This window comes from Rhinolophus ferrumequinum, chromosome 24 (assembly GCF_004115265.2).
Source record: "Rhinolophus ferrumequinum isolate MPI-CBG mRhiFer1 chromosome 24, mRhiFer1_v1.p, whole genome shotgun sequence".
Classification (NCBI taxonomy): Eukaryota; Metazoa; Chordata; class Mammalia; order Chiroptera; family Rhinolophidae; genus Rhinolophus; species Rhinolophus ferrumequinum.
Genome location: NC_046307.1, coordinates 30584457 through 30601059, shown reverse-complemented (window position 1 = coordinate 30601059; position 16603 = coordinate 30584457). Strand labels below are relative to the sequence as shown.

Here is a 16603-nt window from a genome sequence, read left to right as displayed (position 1 = left end):
ATCACCAGGGACAGTAACACTGGGTAACCACTTCATTTCTCTTTGCTTAAGGAAACTCTTCTCCCCAGCTTTATTAAACAGATCCAGACAACCATGCTTATTGTTGGCTTATTCAGTGTTATTCTCAGAAAGGTAGAAAATGTGAGAATGTAACCACGGTCGTGATCTATAAGGCTTTCTTATAATCACAGTTTGTTTCCCCATGAAATTATGATGAGCGTATTATTTTAAAAGGAAAGCTTAACAAGACAAAACAACACTGTATTGCAGTCCGACTAAAGCTCTGTACATATGTATATGTAATTTATCATCTATGTATAATTCATATGTACATAAACACCATACTTCGTTGAGGTAAAATACCACAACAAGGTTAAAAACAAATGGCTAAACTCAATCCAGGCTTTACGATGCGCTGACAGCCATTTTACTAGCATAAAATCTTCCAACATGCTTATATGAACCTAGTGATAAATATTTAGACTATTGATAGTTTGCTCTCTTGAAAACTAAGTCAAAATTCACATATTTTAAGGAAATCTTCGGAAGTGTCAGTATTTCTTATTTTATCTGCTTTGTGGTAAATGCTGTTCACAGTGACAATGAAAATATTGACTAACGAAGGATAAGAATTGGCAAATTTACCTTGAATCCATCTTATCCTCTTGGAAAATTTTTCTCTAATATACAGAAAAATCTTATTTTTCAGTAACCTTCAAATTCCAATTTTGAGGAATAAGATTATTGCTTTTTGGCTTACATATGCTTACTGAAAGCTATGCAGTACAGATTTTCAATTTTGATTTCATCTTCGGAAATGCGTCCACACAAGTTTCGATGCTATTTTTAAAAAAATTTCAGATAATGCGAACTGATATAATACACGGTGTCCTGGCTGCAAGCTATTCAACACTGCTGCTCACTTCCATTGTGTCTTTGGAAAGATAAACTATCCAGTATACAAGGTTGAATCCTGCAAATGCAACTGGGAAGAGAATCCGCGAATACTGGTCTATTTTACTGGTGCCTCCCAAGGCTGGAGAGAGTGGTGGGGGAGTGACAGGTGTTGACGGTAAGATGGGAGTTCTAGTAAGGACTCTGCTGGCCTCAGAGGATGGAACTATTGGCAAGTTCAGGGAGGTGATTCTTTTCTTCAGCTGATACTTGGAGTCAGGATGCTGTGGGGGAAAAGGCATAAACATTCAGCCTAGGCAAAAGAACAGACATCACTTATTTAGTCATTGATTTTTTTCATCTTTAACAGGTATTTATTGACCACTTACTATGTAAGATAGAATATCAGCCAATTCTTACAGTATTTGACGGTGCTACTTTTCCAAGACAGTGTTAAAACAAATTTTAAGAAAACTGATTTGCTTCCATCCAACATCCTATGATTGAATACATCAGCAGTTGATGCCAAACATGTCCCACATCCCAGGAACTGTGTTGATCATTGTATTAGGTTGGCACAAAAGTAATTGCAGTTTCAAAGGTTAAAAATAATTGCAAAAACCACAATTACTTTTACACCAACCAAATATCATTAAGAGGAGATGAGCCAGGTTGCCGAAGTTTATCCATCCCCCGATTATGCATAAGCCTATAGGGCAATGAGTGTGGGCAATGGAAAGGCATTTCAGTCTGGAGTACGTGGACAAATAGTTAGTACAAGAAAATAACAACTCAGTTAATAGATACCATTCTTCCAGACACATTCCCAGATGGCATCCTCATCTTTGCACAGTCATAAATTTGAACCAGCTGAGATCAATAGGAAAAAAATAAAAGGTGCTCATGTATGTTCAAAGCCAGGGACAAAGAATAAATGCCTTCAGATTGAGTAGGATGACTGTGCATCCCGTGAAACACAACTGCCTCTTAGTGCAGAAGTTCTGCATCGAGAACTTTCTGCTTCCCATTCAGACTTCTTCACTGGTATCCTTCCATCTGAAGACACCAAAAAATGATTCATTTACTAACCTCAGAATTGTTATATGTTTTTGCCTATCATTAAATTTTCTGTTCCATGGAAATCGTAAGACAACCAATTTTTGTCTCAAAAGGGATATTTAGTACATTAATTGACAGGTGAGAAAGCTCAGGTCTAGACAGGGGAAATTCCTCAGTCACAGTCGCACAGCTAGTGATAAACCACACTGATCAGTGTCAGTGCTTGTTTCATCTCAAAATCATCTCATCTTGGCTCTGAACTACGGGGCCTAGTTCAGAGACTCCAGTTCTCTTTGCTTTAGACCCTTTCACACTGTTGGAGACTGGAGGGCCTTCCTCTCTGATTCTTTCCTGTTTTTGTCTACAGCCTATAATAGTTACTCTCCTTGTGGCCAAGTTGTCCTTACTGGGTCCCTGCCTCAAACACTTGCTGTACATTGTCCTCGCTCTTGTAAAACCACCTTGTTTCCTCCCTGTCAGCAAAATCACCACTTTGCTGCCTGGCAGGGTATGTCCTCACGTGAACAGACTCCCGTGGCTTCAGCCAGCAACCCTGCGGCAACCGGATGAGGCAGCCACCTCTGCTGTGCCGGTGGAGCCGCAGGACCAGAATGCCCCACCGATGTGGTGACATTTGGACCGCGGGAAACAACCCCAAGAACCTCTCCTCTCTCTAGATTCCCTTTCCTGAATTATACTGTTTGATTTATCATGGAAGTTACTGAGTATTTAAATAATAATAGTCATCAGAGAAGAGTTCAAGCCCCATATGATTTTAGGGGCCATGCAAAACCTGTTTCTTCACTAAAAGCAATACTGGATCTGTATAGTCAGATCTGATTGGATATGACCATGACAAATTTCAAGCAAAGAATACCTTTATTTGTTATCTATGAACCCAGTATTGTGATAGGCACTCTGGACAGAATTAAATAAATGATAGGTCTCGGAGGTAGAAGAGAATTTAAAATAGAGGGATCAGTCTGCTGATCTTGGACAGGAAATCAGTAATACTTTCTATTAAAAATATATGACCGCTGAGGATTATTGTACTCAGGGTCACCAGACAGCATGGGAATAGGACCAGAGCAGTTGGTGTTTGGGTCTCCATGCACGCTGCCTCTCTTAGAGAATAAACATAGCACCATTTTACAAGACTTTTTCCTCATGTTTCTTAGACTCTACTTTGAATTTTCACCCATCAACTATGTTATTGATACAATTCTTCACCCAAAACAGTGAAACACATCTCAGTTTCATTCTTCAAAAAGAGGTATCTTGCTCCTAGGTACATGGAGCATTAGCATATTTTGTCCTAGTAAAATTTCTAAGGATCATGATGGAGTAGGAAGAGAGCAAGCCTTTAGAGCAGATTTTCTTCCTAAATTCTTCTTGACTTTTAGTAGCATACATTGCCTGTCTGAAACCTGTGCTTCTTTCTTTTTTAGGGACAAAGGGGGCAGACATGAAAAAATTTATTGAGATGAGAAAGTGATTGTAAAACATAATCTACCGTAAATGTATAAGGTGTTGTTTTATCTTCCCCTCTTTTTTAGACATCTGGGGGGAAAAGTGATTTATCAATCTCTTGGCATTGTCACAATGTCACAAATGACTTAAAGAGGATTGCCAAATAACCCTTGTCCAGAGTTAAGCAATATCATTCAGGAACAGACACACCTTGAAAAACTTAAGCACGATGACATTAGCCTGGAATTAAAGGTTTTCTAGAGTAGGAGTCCCCCTTTTCCTCATCTGCTTCCCCAAGACAATCTCTATGGAAGATTGCTTAAGCGTTAGGAGAGCAGCAGAGTCAGGAAACCCTAAATTGCATGTCCATATAAACTACTTACTTGCTGTGTGACTTAGACATATCATAGAATTCATAGACTCCCTTAAGCTTCAATTTATAATTTATCATCTTTAAAGTTAGGGACAATTATTACTTCCTTTGAGAGTTTCTTTTTTCGTTAACAATTTGAGAAAGAAAATGTTATATATAAACACACACTTTGTACACTTTTTTGCCTACTTAAATGCTACAGCTCTTTTAGCTGTGATAACATACTTCCTTTTCAATATTAATTCTACTGTTCCTTATCTCCTTTCCTGACATAAACTCTCCTTCATGGTAGAGAGTATATTATTCTCACGCATAAGTGTTCCACGGTGCCTAGCCAGTTCATAGAACGTAGTATATGCTTAGTAAGCATGTGCTGACTCAACATCTCATGAAAATATAAACAGTTTTCAAGATTTCTTAACGTAGTCAGGCAATGAGAAAGGAACTAAAGGTTTTGTGAGTATGTTACATTATATTTAGTATACTGGTTTACATTATATTGCATTATAGGTATATCTAAATGCTCACCATTGACAAGCACAACCCAGCACTTTACTGTATTCTTTTGCTTATTCCTAGAAAGAAGCTATAATGTAATCATATTACTTTCATTTTAGAGTTGAGCAAATGAAGGCTTAGGTAGGAAGCTCATACAACTAATAATTGGCAGCACCTAAAATCAGTCCCTCTCAGGTGCCAGAGGTCACCCTCAACAGTTTTTATGTTTCTTCCCATCAGCTTTACAATTTAGGACACGGTTTCCCAGCTGCAGAACTATTGACATTTTGAGTAGGATAAATCTCAGTTGTGGGAGACTGTCCTGTACATTATGGGATGTTGAGTAGCATCCTTGTCCTCTACCCACAAGGTGCCTGTAGCACCTGTGCCCCCATCTGCCTTCCGGGAGTTGTGGCAACCAAAAAAATCTCCAGACCTTGCCAAATATCCTCTGGGCAAAATTCACCCACCACTGGTTTAGAGTCACAACTGTCCCTCAGCCAAGCAGAGATTGGGGGGGTTTCTAGCAGGCAGCAAACACGATATGCTCAAGGAAAGGCATGAGGCCCACGCTGGATAATCAGCTCCTGGATAACTGGGGGTTGGCAGTACAGAAGACTGGATGCCAATTTAGAAAGAATCAAATTGAATTTCTGGAATGAAAAGAAAGCCAATTTTGCAAGCCTCTCAAGCTACAGGTTTGCATCAGACCCCGCCTGCTATATTGTAAGCCCAGCAGCTTCAGTTGATGGTAAAATAGGCTTTTGTCAGAGTCCAGATGAGGGCTCAGCTTGGGGCTGTCACCGTTTTGAGTGGAACACCTGTGGTTTCGAATTTTTCCATGGCTCCCCTGCTGCTGAGTGCCATCCTGCTTTGGGTATTTTTAGACCATGGCTTTGTTTTAAGTAACACCATATTGCAAAGGTACTTTGACTCAAACTGGACTTTATGACAATCCATTATTTGATGTAGGAATAAGGCATTTGGGAAGTACTTAGAGCAATTTTGATACAAATTTAGTGAGTCTTAGCATATTACAGAGGAGGGAGCAGAGATTCTCAAGATAGAGATTCTAACCAGGGCTGCATTACTCAAGGGACAAACAAAGCATTAGTTTTTAGATCAAGCAGACAGAGGCATCAAAAATAAGAGAAATATTTTTTGAAACTATCTAGGATTTGACTTTTTTTTTAAGCTATCATATCACTATGGAGAATATAAGAAAGCCATCAATTTTTTTTTTTTTTTGCTAATATGCTATAGCTGGTACAGTTGCAAACAGCTGATCCCAGAATTTCTAGAAAGAAGTTGTTTATTGGCAGTGATCTGGTGGGTCAGTGGTGCGAGGGGCACATCCTGAAACCATATTGGAGGGTGAAGAAAGGAATATTGGATGAGGATTTGATAGAAGGTGTGGGCAAAGAGCTAACCACCTAGACTAGACCTCTCATCTGATCCATCCCTACCCTACCCTTTCTATATGTCAGACGATGGCACAGGACATGGGGAAGTGGCACCGTGATCTTTCTGGTGCTCAGAGTCTCTGATGGTCTTAATTCAACTCCTAATTCTACTGAGTAATGGTAGTACTCAAAGCAATCTTGGCAATATTTGGAACAGCGGAGGTAAATCTTTCAGTATACTGCATTTTACATCTCTCTGCAGGGCAACATAGTCATGACCCAGCAGGTATCCCAGCCTTGAAAAGAAGCACGGAGAGGACATGTCTTATTTTCCTCTCTATGCCCAATGTTCTAGCAACTGACTTAGTGCTTCTAGCGCAGGCTCATCTTTCTGTTCTCAGCTTAGGCATCACTTCCTTCTGAAGGATGATCCCTCCAGACTGAGTGAGGTACTCTTGCATCACTCTCTTTCAACTTACCACGTATCTAACCACAGCCTTTATCACAGTGTGTTATCAATATGATACTGGGCTCACTGATTTGTCTCTCTTCCTGCGAGACAAGAAGCTCCATGAGGGAAGAGGCCCTACTGATGTCACTCACTATGTATCATCATTCTACACAGGGCCGGTCTATCACATAAAAGTACTTAACAAAACATTCAGTGAACGCATAGGTACTAAATAAATGGGTGCCAGATGAAAAGAAAAAAAAATGACTGAATAAACAATATAATCAGTATCAGTATAGCTATCATCCCGACTAATGATATTTTGGTCAATTTTGTTCGTAGATAATTTACCAAGAACATCACACCTCCCGTGGGAAGAAAAGACACACTGGATGTGTTGATGGGTCATGGGGCTTTGTCTTTAGGAACATAGTGATGAGGGCTTAGACTTTTAAATTACGAGGAAGCTAGCAAAACATCCCAAAAGGGATCAAGCTGCAAACAGGGTCTTACAAGCAGATCCTGTGTTTCCCCGAAAATAAGACCTAGCTGGACCATCAGCTCTAATGTGTCTTTTGGAGAAAATTTAACATAAGACCGGGTATAATATAATATATATAATGTAATGTAATGTAATATAATATAATATAATACTGGGTCTTATATTAAGTTTTGCTCCAAAAGACACATTAGAGCTGATGGTCCGGCTAGGTCTTATTTTCGGGGAAACACGGTAAGTATACTTCAGACACAAGTTCTAAAACACTTGAAGACAGGAATAACTCTCTAATGCCAAGATAGCATACCAGATAAAAATAATGAGGAAAGTTACCATAGAAATAGAAAAGAAACTGGACAGTTTCTTCTCAAAACCTAAAAAAGTAAAGTCTCCAGTTCCAAATGCCTTAAAAGCAGAAAAATTATTATTAGTTTATGGAGCTCTTCTGAGAGTTTAGTTTTAGGTGTCTCTTACAGGTTGAGTACTAGATTTAAAATAACCTGAATTTCTTTGTTATTATTATATTAAATTTTAAGATCAAAATCAGTGATAAACGTTTCTCCACATTCATTATAAGTAGTTTCTTTGGAAAAACAATGAGTACATTAAAATATACAACCCAGAATCATATGAAATATCCAAGCACTTCATTTCAATTTCACCCCATTCGTTTGCTATGTCAATGTCCACCTTCCTTAAATAATGTTATTTTGATTACAACTGAACAGGCATTTTTAAATGTCATGGTATTTGAAAGAAAAATATGAGCTTGCCTTCATAATGTACTATTGTGTTGCATAAATTGCAAATGCGTAATTTATGTTTGTTCCTCTACATTATATAAAGCAAACTGCCAAATTTGGATATAAGTCAGTAAAATATAAACATTCTGTGTAATCATCTATATTTATTTTTGATACCTACAAGATTTGTCTTGGTAGATTTGTTTATATTTGTTTTTATTTTTATTTTTACTTTTTGTCCTAGCCTTTCAGAAACAAAATTCTTCTTTTCCTTGCCTTAAAATATTTTAAGTAGAGCCAGGTTTAGAAATATATATTTTTCTCAGAAAAAAAGTCAACTTGCAAGGATAAGTACTTCGACAGGACTTAAATGCAATTTTTTTATCCAGCTTCCCAATGGACTTGCTCATTATATGTTACTATTTTAGAATTGTTACAATAGTTTATATGAAGACCTGAGATCTTAAATTCCATCTTATTAATAAGTTATAACTTTACAATAATAGACTAAGGGAATGATAACTCTATGCTTTCTCCAAGGATTTGGAATCATATTCCTGTCAATAATACATATTTCAAAAGAGCTGAAGTAACGAAGTTGGTCTTTTTATTTCAACATCAAATCAATGAGCATACTCAAAGTCATTCGAGTTATTTTCTTTACCCTGTTTCTCATGAATTTGTCTTTTCATTTTTACTGTATTTCTCCAATAACAAACTGTTAAACTGAATTTAAATAAACATTAGTTCTTCATTTATAAATATATGTTAAGATAATATATGACCTTTGGCTACTATGTCAATTATATAGCTATAAATCTAGATTATAATCACCTTTCAAACATAAAATAATTCTTTAAAATATTCAGAATTTATCTTTTCTGAAAAACGTAATTTTCAGGTGTTTTGGACTGAGTCTTCAGACTAACATTTTTGTTAGAAAATTTATATTTTTGTGATCTTTCAAAACACACATATATAAAGAAAATATCATTAACTCAAGGGAAGAATTTTGGGAATGACCTCACCTACGTTCTGAAAATGTTTTATCTGGTAGTACGGCATGCACTCTTATATTTAAGTATTTGAGGAATTTTTGGCGAGGGAAATGCCTCAGCCTCTGTAAAGCTGTGGCTATCAGGTTCTGGAATCAATTCCTAAGTTTTCTAATATTTCCTCTCTGAGACTCTGTTTTCAATTTGTAAGTTGAAGACTGGATCACTGATGACAATATTTTTTCTTTCTTTTTTCTTTTCCTTTTTTTTTTTTTTTGTGAGGGCTATTTCAAGAAAAAACAAAAGAGATTTGAATTATATATTTCCCCTTATCATGGAAATAGCCTTATCTTATTCCTTGGAGAAAAAATATCTTCTCAAGCAAGATTCTTAGTTTATCAAAGAAAAAGGTTTCAGTAAAAAAATTATAATCTTTTTAGCCAATAAATGCTTGAATATTTGAGAAGTAAAACCCATGTCACTTTATATTTTTTATCATTAGAGTTAACCAAGAATTAGCTGGACTGCATGTGGTTCTGCAGTTTGGAGATGTTCATGAGCATTGATGAACTGTACAGAAATTTACAGATTAAAGTATCTGCACTACTCAATTTTACAGAGCAAAATTTTCCTCTTTTCAAGAGCTACTGTTGGAGTTTGTATTGAAATAAAAAATATATACTTGTCAATCAGTTCTATAATCCATTCTGTAAAAAGTGTGTGCAGCTTAATTGTTGTGAGAATTTAATCACATGTGAAATTGAAATTGGGGGGCACATTTATGACCCTTGAATTATCAATGCTATCATTTGTTTCTTACTCAAAACCAGGGCTTAGCCACAGCAAATCTAAATGTATAAGTTTTTTCAAAGACTTTAGTCAGTATTTCTCGTTGACTATAAGTCTTTGAATAAAACCACATTTATATACATGTATATAATGTATGAATATGAACGCGACAGTGTTTTCAGATGAATCAAAAACTTGGCTTATGACTCAGCATTCATAGAACCTAATACTGATATTTTGCCCTCATGAAATAAACCAGCAAGCAGATTTCTAACAAAAATTGTCCATTGCAAAGGAGTCTGTGTTTGTTTCCTTCAGACTCTGAAGTCTCAAAGCCTCATTAGGAACTTTTATTTTTTTATTTTTATTTTTTTAACTTTATTCTCCCTAGTTGGTATAAGTGTACCTGTTCAAAGGAAACATCTAAAGGCTAAGAAGAATTTTCTTGTCTCTGAGAGCTTGGAATCTGCCAGGCCTAGTGAGGGGGATGAAAGAGGAATGCCAAAAGTTTAGAGCAAAGATAAATGAAGGATCATTGCTTGGCTTTTTTTCTGTGAAGCTTGAAAAAGAGTTGGCCTTGGACCCAGAGTTATATAACTCATGCTCACCTAATATAACTTTTGGACTATTTAGTTGTTTGCAATCACTGGGTTACCTTTTCCTATATCTGGATAACATTAGAAAAGTAAACAATTACCAAAACAATCTCAGCTTCCAAGGGTTCCGTCACTTTTGATATTGTCACTGGAGGTGAGGTTACAATCTGTGCCTTTCTTTGGGCCTTCTGTGTCTGAAGATTGGTAAAGTAGTTGACAGCTGCAAACTCGATGAGAGCAGAAAAGACAAAAGCAAAGCAAACAGCTATGAACCAATCCATGGCAGTTGCATACGACACTTTTGGCAAGGAGTGCCGGGCACTGATGCTTAAGGTGGTCATGGTTAGAACAGTGGTGATCCCTAAAATGGGAGAGAATGAGAAATGCAGTCTTAGTGCTTGGAATCCAGTAACAACCCTGCATGAGAACATGTTGGTGGAGGGGAGTAAACTCTCTCCAAACATAATTATTGTTACTATTTATAATTGTTCACGATTATTAATCATTGGTGTTATCAGTTTTGTTTCTTTCAATAGCTAGTGTGGTGACGTGTACACTGTAGTTGCTCAAAAAATATTTTTTGAATTGATTTAGTTTGACTATTGCAAAATTTAAGTCATGAAAAATTCTAGTTGTCTACTTTAGAAAACTTAAAGCAAATTATTATCACTGAAGTCATAAAACCTTGAACTTCTGATCAATTTTAATAGCTGATAATATCTTTCATCATATTTAAGAAGTCTATCTGATATGAGTAATAATCATAAAATGAGTTTCCTCATTTTTATAATTTCTAGCTTGGTTGTAAGGTAAAATATTTGCTCACGAGTAAATAATGTCATCATCCATCTGCCAGCAGTTTTCTGTCTTGAATTATGACTTGGGAAACTTATATTATTTGATTGTGGTTGACATCATTATATAGATACTATTTTATAATTTGCAAAAAGTGATCTATTTTAATATAGGAAATTAAAAAGTGAAAATTCATCTGAGATTTCGGTTCCACTCAAGTCTTCTTTATGAACTATTACATTTATAATCATGAGTAGTCAGAAAAAATTGGATTTTGTTACTGATGATATTTTCTGTTACAGCTTTTTTTCTTATTTTGTTTCATCAAAATTAGCAGTAGCAGTGATTCTATACGTCATAAATGGAACTAAATATTTAGGTTGAGCTATGGGAAATTGGGAATATTTAAGTATTTTTAGAGCCAGAAAAATAGCAATTTTTTTATGGTTCAACCTAATAAAAGTGTGATGCAGTTTATACGTTACTGGGTTCAACATCTTAGCTTTTGCCTTTATAGATTTTCATGTCACTTTTTACATTTATGCTTTTCCTTCTTTATGAAAAAGCAAATTGAGATTTAAAACTAAAAAACAAGGAAAGAAAAATATACCCTCCTAAATAGGTCACATGAAAGTCACAGGAAACCAGCCAGAATTCTTGAGCAGGGTCATTTTACATGGTATGTGTGTCTGAATGAGATACGAGTCTATTTCCTTTGTGGCCTGAAAAAGTGCACTGCGGTGAATATTTCTGTAAATACACAAGCCCTGAGAGCTAGAGGATGAATGGAACTAGAGCCCAACCAAAGAGAAGCATACCAAAGACAGTCCTGGCTGGGACAGACTCTTTATTAATCCAGAAAGACACTTGGGAAAGAATGACGGTCATAATACAAGGTGTATATATCTGTATCATGAAGTAGCCCATCTTCCTTTGCAAGTGGAAATAAACTGTCATTATTACATATTCACCTGTTGGAAGACAAGTATATCAGTATTATTGTTGTTGACAGTGTGTAAAAAGAATGCATCTGGAAATAAATCTTGCAGATCTTTAAATTAACATGGGCTGGAAGAAAACAAGCAAAGGTATAGTTTAAAGTATGACAAAGTCACTTGGTCAGCAGATGATAGATATATCATCTCATTGTTTTCAGTGGGGTTATTTGTGCCATATACATACAAAACTACTTATTCCATGGAAAGACAAATCTTTATGTGCACATGGTTGCAAAATCAATTTAAAGAAAGCTATTCATCATCACTTTAAAACATCAAACTTATCTGAGGATGGCTGATGCAGAGGAAAAAGAAACAGATATTTCGAAAATGTACTCTGGAGCCACCTTGCAGGATTACATCTATGCATTGGTGAAATTCTTACCTGTGTTAGATTTAATCGTCTCACTAGATACTGTTTGTCCAATCAGATCGTACTGGAGGAGGCTTGAAGATTCTTCTGGGACTTCGACTGAGTAAAGTGGTCCTTTTTTCCAGGTATATATGATTTCACTTTTGGGGTAAGCATCTGAAGTTTTAAACAAACACAGCGGTGAATCTGACTACTTGTGCTTTTTTTTTTCAAAGCAAATTTTGTCCATAAAAAATGGAAATACAAACATAAATTATCTTTAATTGTGTTTCTTGAATCTGAGTGACTAAAACCTATGACCACAGCAGACGTGATTAAGTACATAGATTCCTGGAATCACACTGAGAGTGTGACAGTAATATTTCTCTTTTGCTTTCCAGTCTCTGACCAACACCAAATAATTATGTATTCTGAATGCCTTAGGTGACTCTCAGAGGCTTTTTGTAACTTACAACTCCCAAACTTGAGTGGACAAGCGTGCCCATCCATTGGAAAGTTCACCAGCCTCATAGGACAGTCGGCATTGATGGTAAGCCTAGGGACATTGAAATGAATGGTTCTGCATTAGTACAATGGGCAAATCAGTTGGGTAGAGGAAGTAGAATTGTGGACACCTTACCTCATGGTGTATAGAATGGTTCCATTCTGCATTATTCTGAAAAGTTTATTAGGAGTTGTCATATTGTGAGCAATTGATCTTTTGCCATTCCTGAAAAAAGTGTCAGGTGTCCAGATTTTACTGACCATCAAGTTATTCAAGCTCAGAATCTCAGCTGGCCCCCCAAACTTCAACCTCTCATCAGTCCACGTCTGGCGGAAGAAAACATCCATGGTGTACTCCTAAGAGAGAATTAGTTATTCATGCAGGCTGAGGAGATGGTCTACTAAGAATAGTTTATTCACTAGCTTATATACCCAATCGTAAAGCCTAAGGAGTACAGCACCTTTTTACGGAAATAACCTATCAAGAAAGCCATAATTTCAGTGAATTGTCATTTTTGTCAAACTCAAAGTTTGTAATATTATCAAAGATAGCTCTGTGGTGTGCAAACTTCCCTCCTTAGCCTTGACCTTCCACAACATTCTTCCTCTGTTTCTGTCATCCATCTCTCCATCTATTGACCTCTCGATTCCCCTATCCTTATTTTAGAAGAAACCTTGACGGTTTAGTACTGGCCTCTTTAGCATCGGTTAGTCTAACCAGTCCCCTTAGCAGTTCGTTTACCTTCAGAGGTGTCTCTGAGCCTCAGGGTACCATTTAGCAAAGTTCCAAGGATAGATAAACTTTACCAGATAAGCTGCACATTCCTAATTATTCTCTGTTATTCTCAGAGAACAGAAAAACAAATGTTACCCTCATTACTCAGAGCATCATTTAAGTATGCATAATCATAATTATTAGTTTTCATTTGTGGCTTTTATGAAATAACATTAAAAATACTAACAGTTATAATAAGGACCATTGCAAAAGTCAGCAATAAATAACAACTTGTAATTATATGAAAATATTGTCAACACTTGCTTTGCCTACTTTACATGTTCCTTTATGAGACCTATTACTGCAAGTGGTAATTATATTTTTAAAAGTACAATTTGATATACAATGCATCCATATAATAATGGCCCATCCTATAACAAGGCTCTATTGTAGAAATATACTTTAGAAATGAGACAAATGTACAAAACAAAGTTCTAAGTACCCCTAGACAAATAAAACAGTAGAATGTGGTTGTGGTTATTTATACGTGGATGACTCAGGATTCAAATAAAAATATGATAGTAAAATAGTTGAAGATTCTGGATAATGATGACTCTCCTTTCTCTCAAGACTTAGACATTTATGTCTTAAATAAAGTCTCCCTCCCTCTCTCCTCCTTTATTTTCTTTCTTCCTTCATTTCTCTCTCCCTCTTTTTTCCTTTCTTTTCTTGTCAACTCAAAAAGCAGAATGAAAAAGTCTCCAAAAACTATATATCCAGAATTACATTTTCCTAATAAAATGTATTGAGGCACCTCTTTAAAGGGTTCTGTTTCAGTTTTAGTATTTATATTTTACCTTTACGGGGAAATGCTACGTAAGAACTAAGCAAGCATATCATAATACACTTTGTTTTAGAAGACTAGTTCAGGTTTTCATTACCACTTACTACAAATACCCTTTTTACGAATCCGACAGCCATCTGTACCTGGAACAGTCCCCAGAACACCTACTGGTCAATTCACAACATAAAAGGGGGAAATGCATTAGTCTTTCCAAATGACCCCCTTTACTATTTTAATTAAATATACTGAGAATGATGTACTGCAAAAAAAACAGCTATGTTGCAAGTTCCATATTCTCAATATACTCTTACATGGCACAGCATCTTAGTTGGTTTTTCCACTTCAGACTTTTACTAGGACTTCATAAAGATGGGGAAAAGTACCTCTTTATAGGGAAAAATCAGTGCACGATATGTGGACAAAGAGGATATCATTTAAAAAAATGCCTCAGATTAAAGTGTTCGAGCAGAGCCCATAGTGAAGGAGGCTAAACCAGTAATCTGCTCTAACGGCCGTGTCCTCCCAGCTTGAGTTTCCAGATTGCAGTAGGGGTCTGGAGCCAAGCTTGGTAACAATGCTTATTATTATTAGTTTTGGGACTCAGCCCAGTCTCCCCCTGAGTAAAGTTAGCCTCCTTACTCAGAGCTCACTCACCATCTCCACATCTGACACAGGCCCAAAACTGGTCACGTAAATGTCTGTTTTGACTTCCGTGACAGCACCTGAAATTAGCCCAGAAGGGTAGGATCAATTATCACCAGTGATGTTAAGGAAACTGAAGAATTCACTCTACCACAGAGCCCCTTCTCACGGCCAGAATCTGCACCCTATCCTAAGGTAACCCCAGTACAGAGAGAGTCCTTAAGTTTTTTAGCTCTGAAAACTCACACCAGTTGTCTTATTTTGAATTTATTCTGGCCAATTTGGGGAATTTAAGAAAAAGAAGAGAACTAGGTTAGTATTATAATAAAAATGATAACAGTAACTAACATATTGATAACTTTAAGGCTTAGAAGATACATGCCTAGAAAAGTGTTTTACATGGAGAATCTCATTCAACACTCACACAACTCTAGGAGGCAAATACTGTTCATACACTCACACTACCGGTGAGGAAATTGAGGCTCAAAGAGTTCAAATAACTCACATATAAGGTCACTAATAGAGGAGGGGCAGAGACTGGATTGGAACACACGCGTGGGCTCTCTCCAGCATCCTTGGACCATACCACACTGCTGCCCTTCTGAGGCCCCTGCGCCTTGGAATGGCAGGAAAGGGGAAGGAGTACAGATGTTTGGTCCAGTAACGACATTGCCTCTCACCTCCAAATCCTGGCCGTAGCCGGTTGTCATAGCCTTCAAGCAAGTTGTCCAGGATCCGACTGATGTTCTCTGAGTAGATGTTTCCTTCATCTTCAAGTGTCCCTAGGGCATTTTCTACCCTGTGAGTAGACAGTCGGTGACCCTCTCTCCCCGCCACAGAGAAAATGTGTTGTTCAATGCATCCTAGCCTTCCCCACCACAAATACATGCCACGGCACCCAGGCTTCTTCCACGATTTAGTGTAGAAGCTTCCCACTGGGTGCTTTCCCTTTCCTCTGAGCTAAAAGGAGAAACCAGAAAGAAGAAAAACAAACAACTTACCATAAAATAATGTACAGCCAGGGCAGAGGTGAGGCCATCCTGAAGTGCACGGAAATGCCCACTTCACCTTCCTCCTGGTTTATCCTCCCCACCAACCAGCTCCCCTTTGCCAGTCAACTAGAGCGACCTTCTGGATCCCTCATATCCTGTTTCCTTTTTTTGGGTCCTGCCGGTAGTCTAGTAGATGGTGAGGTTGCCAGCAAAACTTGGAGGGTCCCCCTTGCTCTTTGTGTATCCGTTTCCGTCTTTTCACACGGAACAAGGTGGCTTGTGGTCTTAGACTATGTCCTGATGGACACTCAGCTGCCTCTGACTGATTCATTTGGGAAATGAGAGTCTGAAGGGACAGTGCATGGTTGGAGAGCAGTGACAATAATCGAATAAGGCATTCGGGGAGATTAGAAGGAAGACATCCACGGCTAGTTTTGGCATGGAATTAGCAGAGCCCTGTGAGAAAATCTGGAAAGCAGTGGCATCTTGCTGATTGAGATTATGTTGCAATGGGTTTAGCATTTATTATTTCTATGGTTCACAGAAGGATTCCTACACAGTTCATCCTGCTTAAAAAGTCTAATGATATAGGGATCCTCTTGGGTTCTCTTTCTGATTTCATCAAATTTATTGCCTCAGACATACCTTTCCTCTGTGTTTAAACATTCCCCCTTATTACTTATTGAAAAACAATTATAATACTCCTGGCCGTCTTCTAATTGGGTTAGTGTTTTCTTCAAGTACTCTGCTGTTCCTTCCTGTCAAAGGTGTGTCGTCTCAAAGAAAGATATAAATGGATCCTACCACTGTCTTTAGAAGCCTGGCCAGTATCGTGAATGTTGCCTATAAGAGGTAATGTCTGGAAAGAGCTGGTTAAGGTTCCCCATGTGGAAATGCTATAATAATAAAGCACCCATAGACGTGGTTCGTGATGACGTTGCGATGCTATCTTACTAGACTCACCACAGTCAAAGCAAAATTGTTCAACCCA

General features: G+C 37.3%; 1 protein-coding gene across 1 annotated transcript; it reads right to left on the bottom strand.

Moving 5' to 3' along the window:
* Positions 1 to 571: 571 nt before the first annotated feature.
* On the bottom strand, positions 572 to 16056 carry GABRA6 (gamma-aminobutyric acid type A receptor subunit alpha6). Its single transcript, XM_033096746.1, has 9 exons — positions 15622 to 16056; positions 15301 to 15419; positions 14633 to 14700; positions 12556 to 12776; positions 12389 to 12471; positions 11949 to 12092; positions 11384 to 11536; positions 9872 to 10131; positions 572 to 1178 (listed from the first exon to the last, which is right to left on the bottom strand). The coding sequence occupies exons 1-9, from the start codon at positions 15657 to 15659 to the stop codon at positions 903 to 905; spliced, it is 1362 nt and encodes a 453-aa protein (XP_032952637.1). The 5' UTR covers positions 15660 to 16056; the 3' UTR covers positions 572 to 902.
* Between the last annotated feature and the right edge of the window lie 547 nt (positions 16057 to 16603).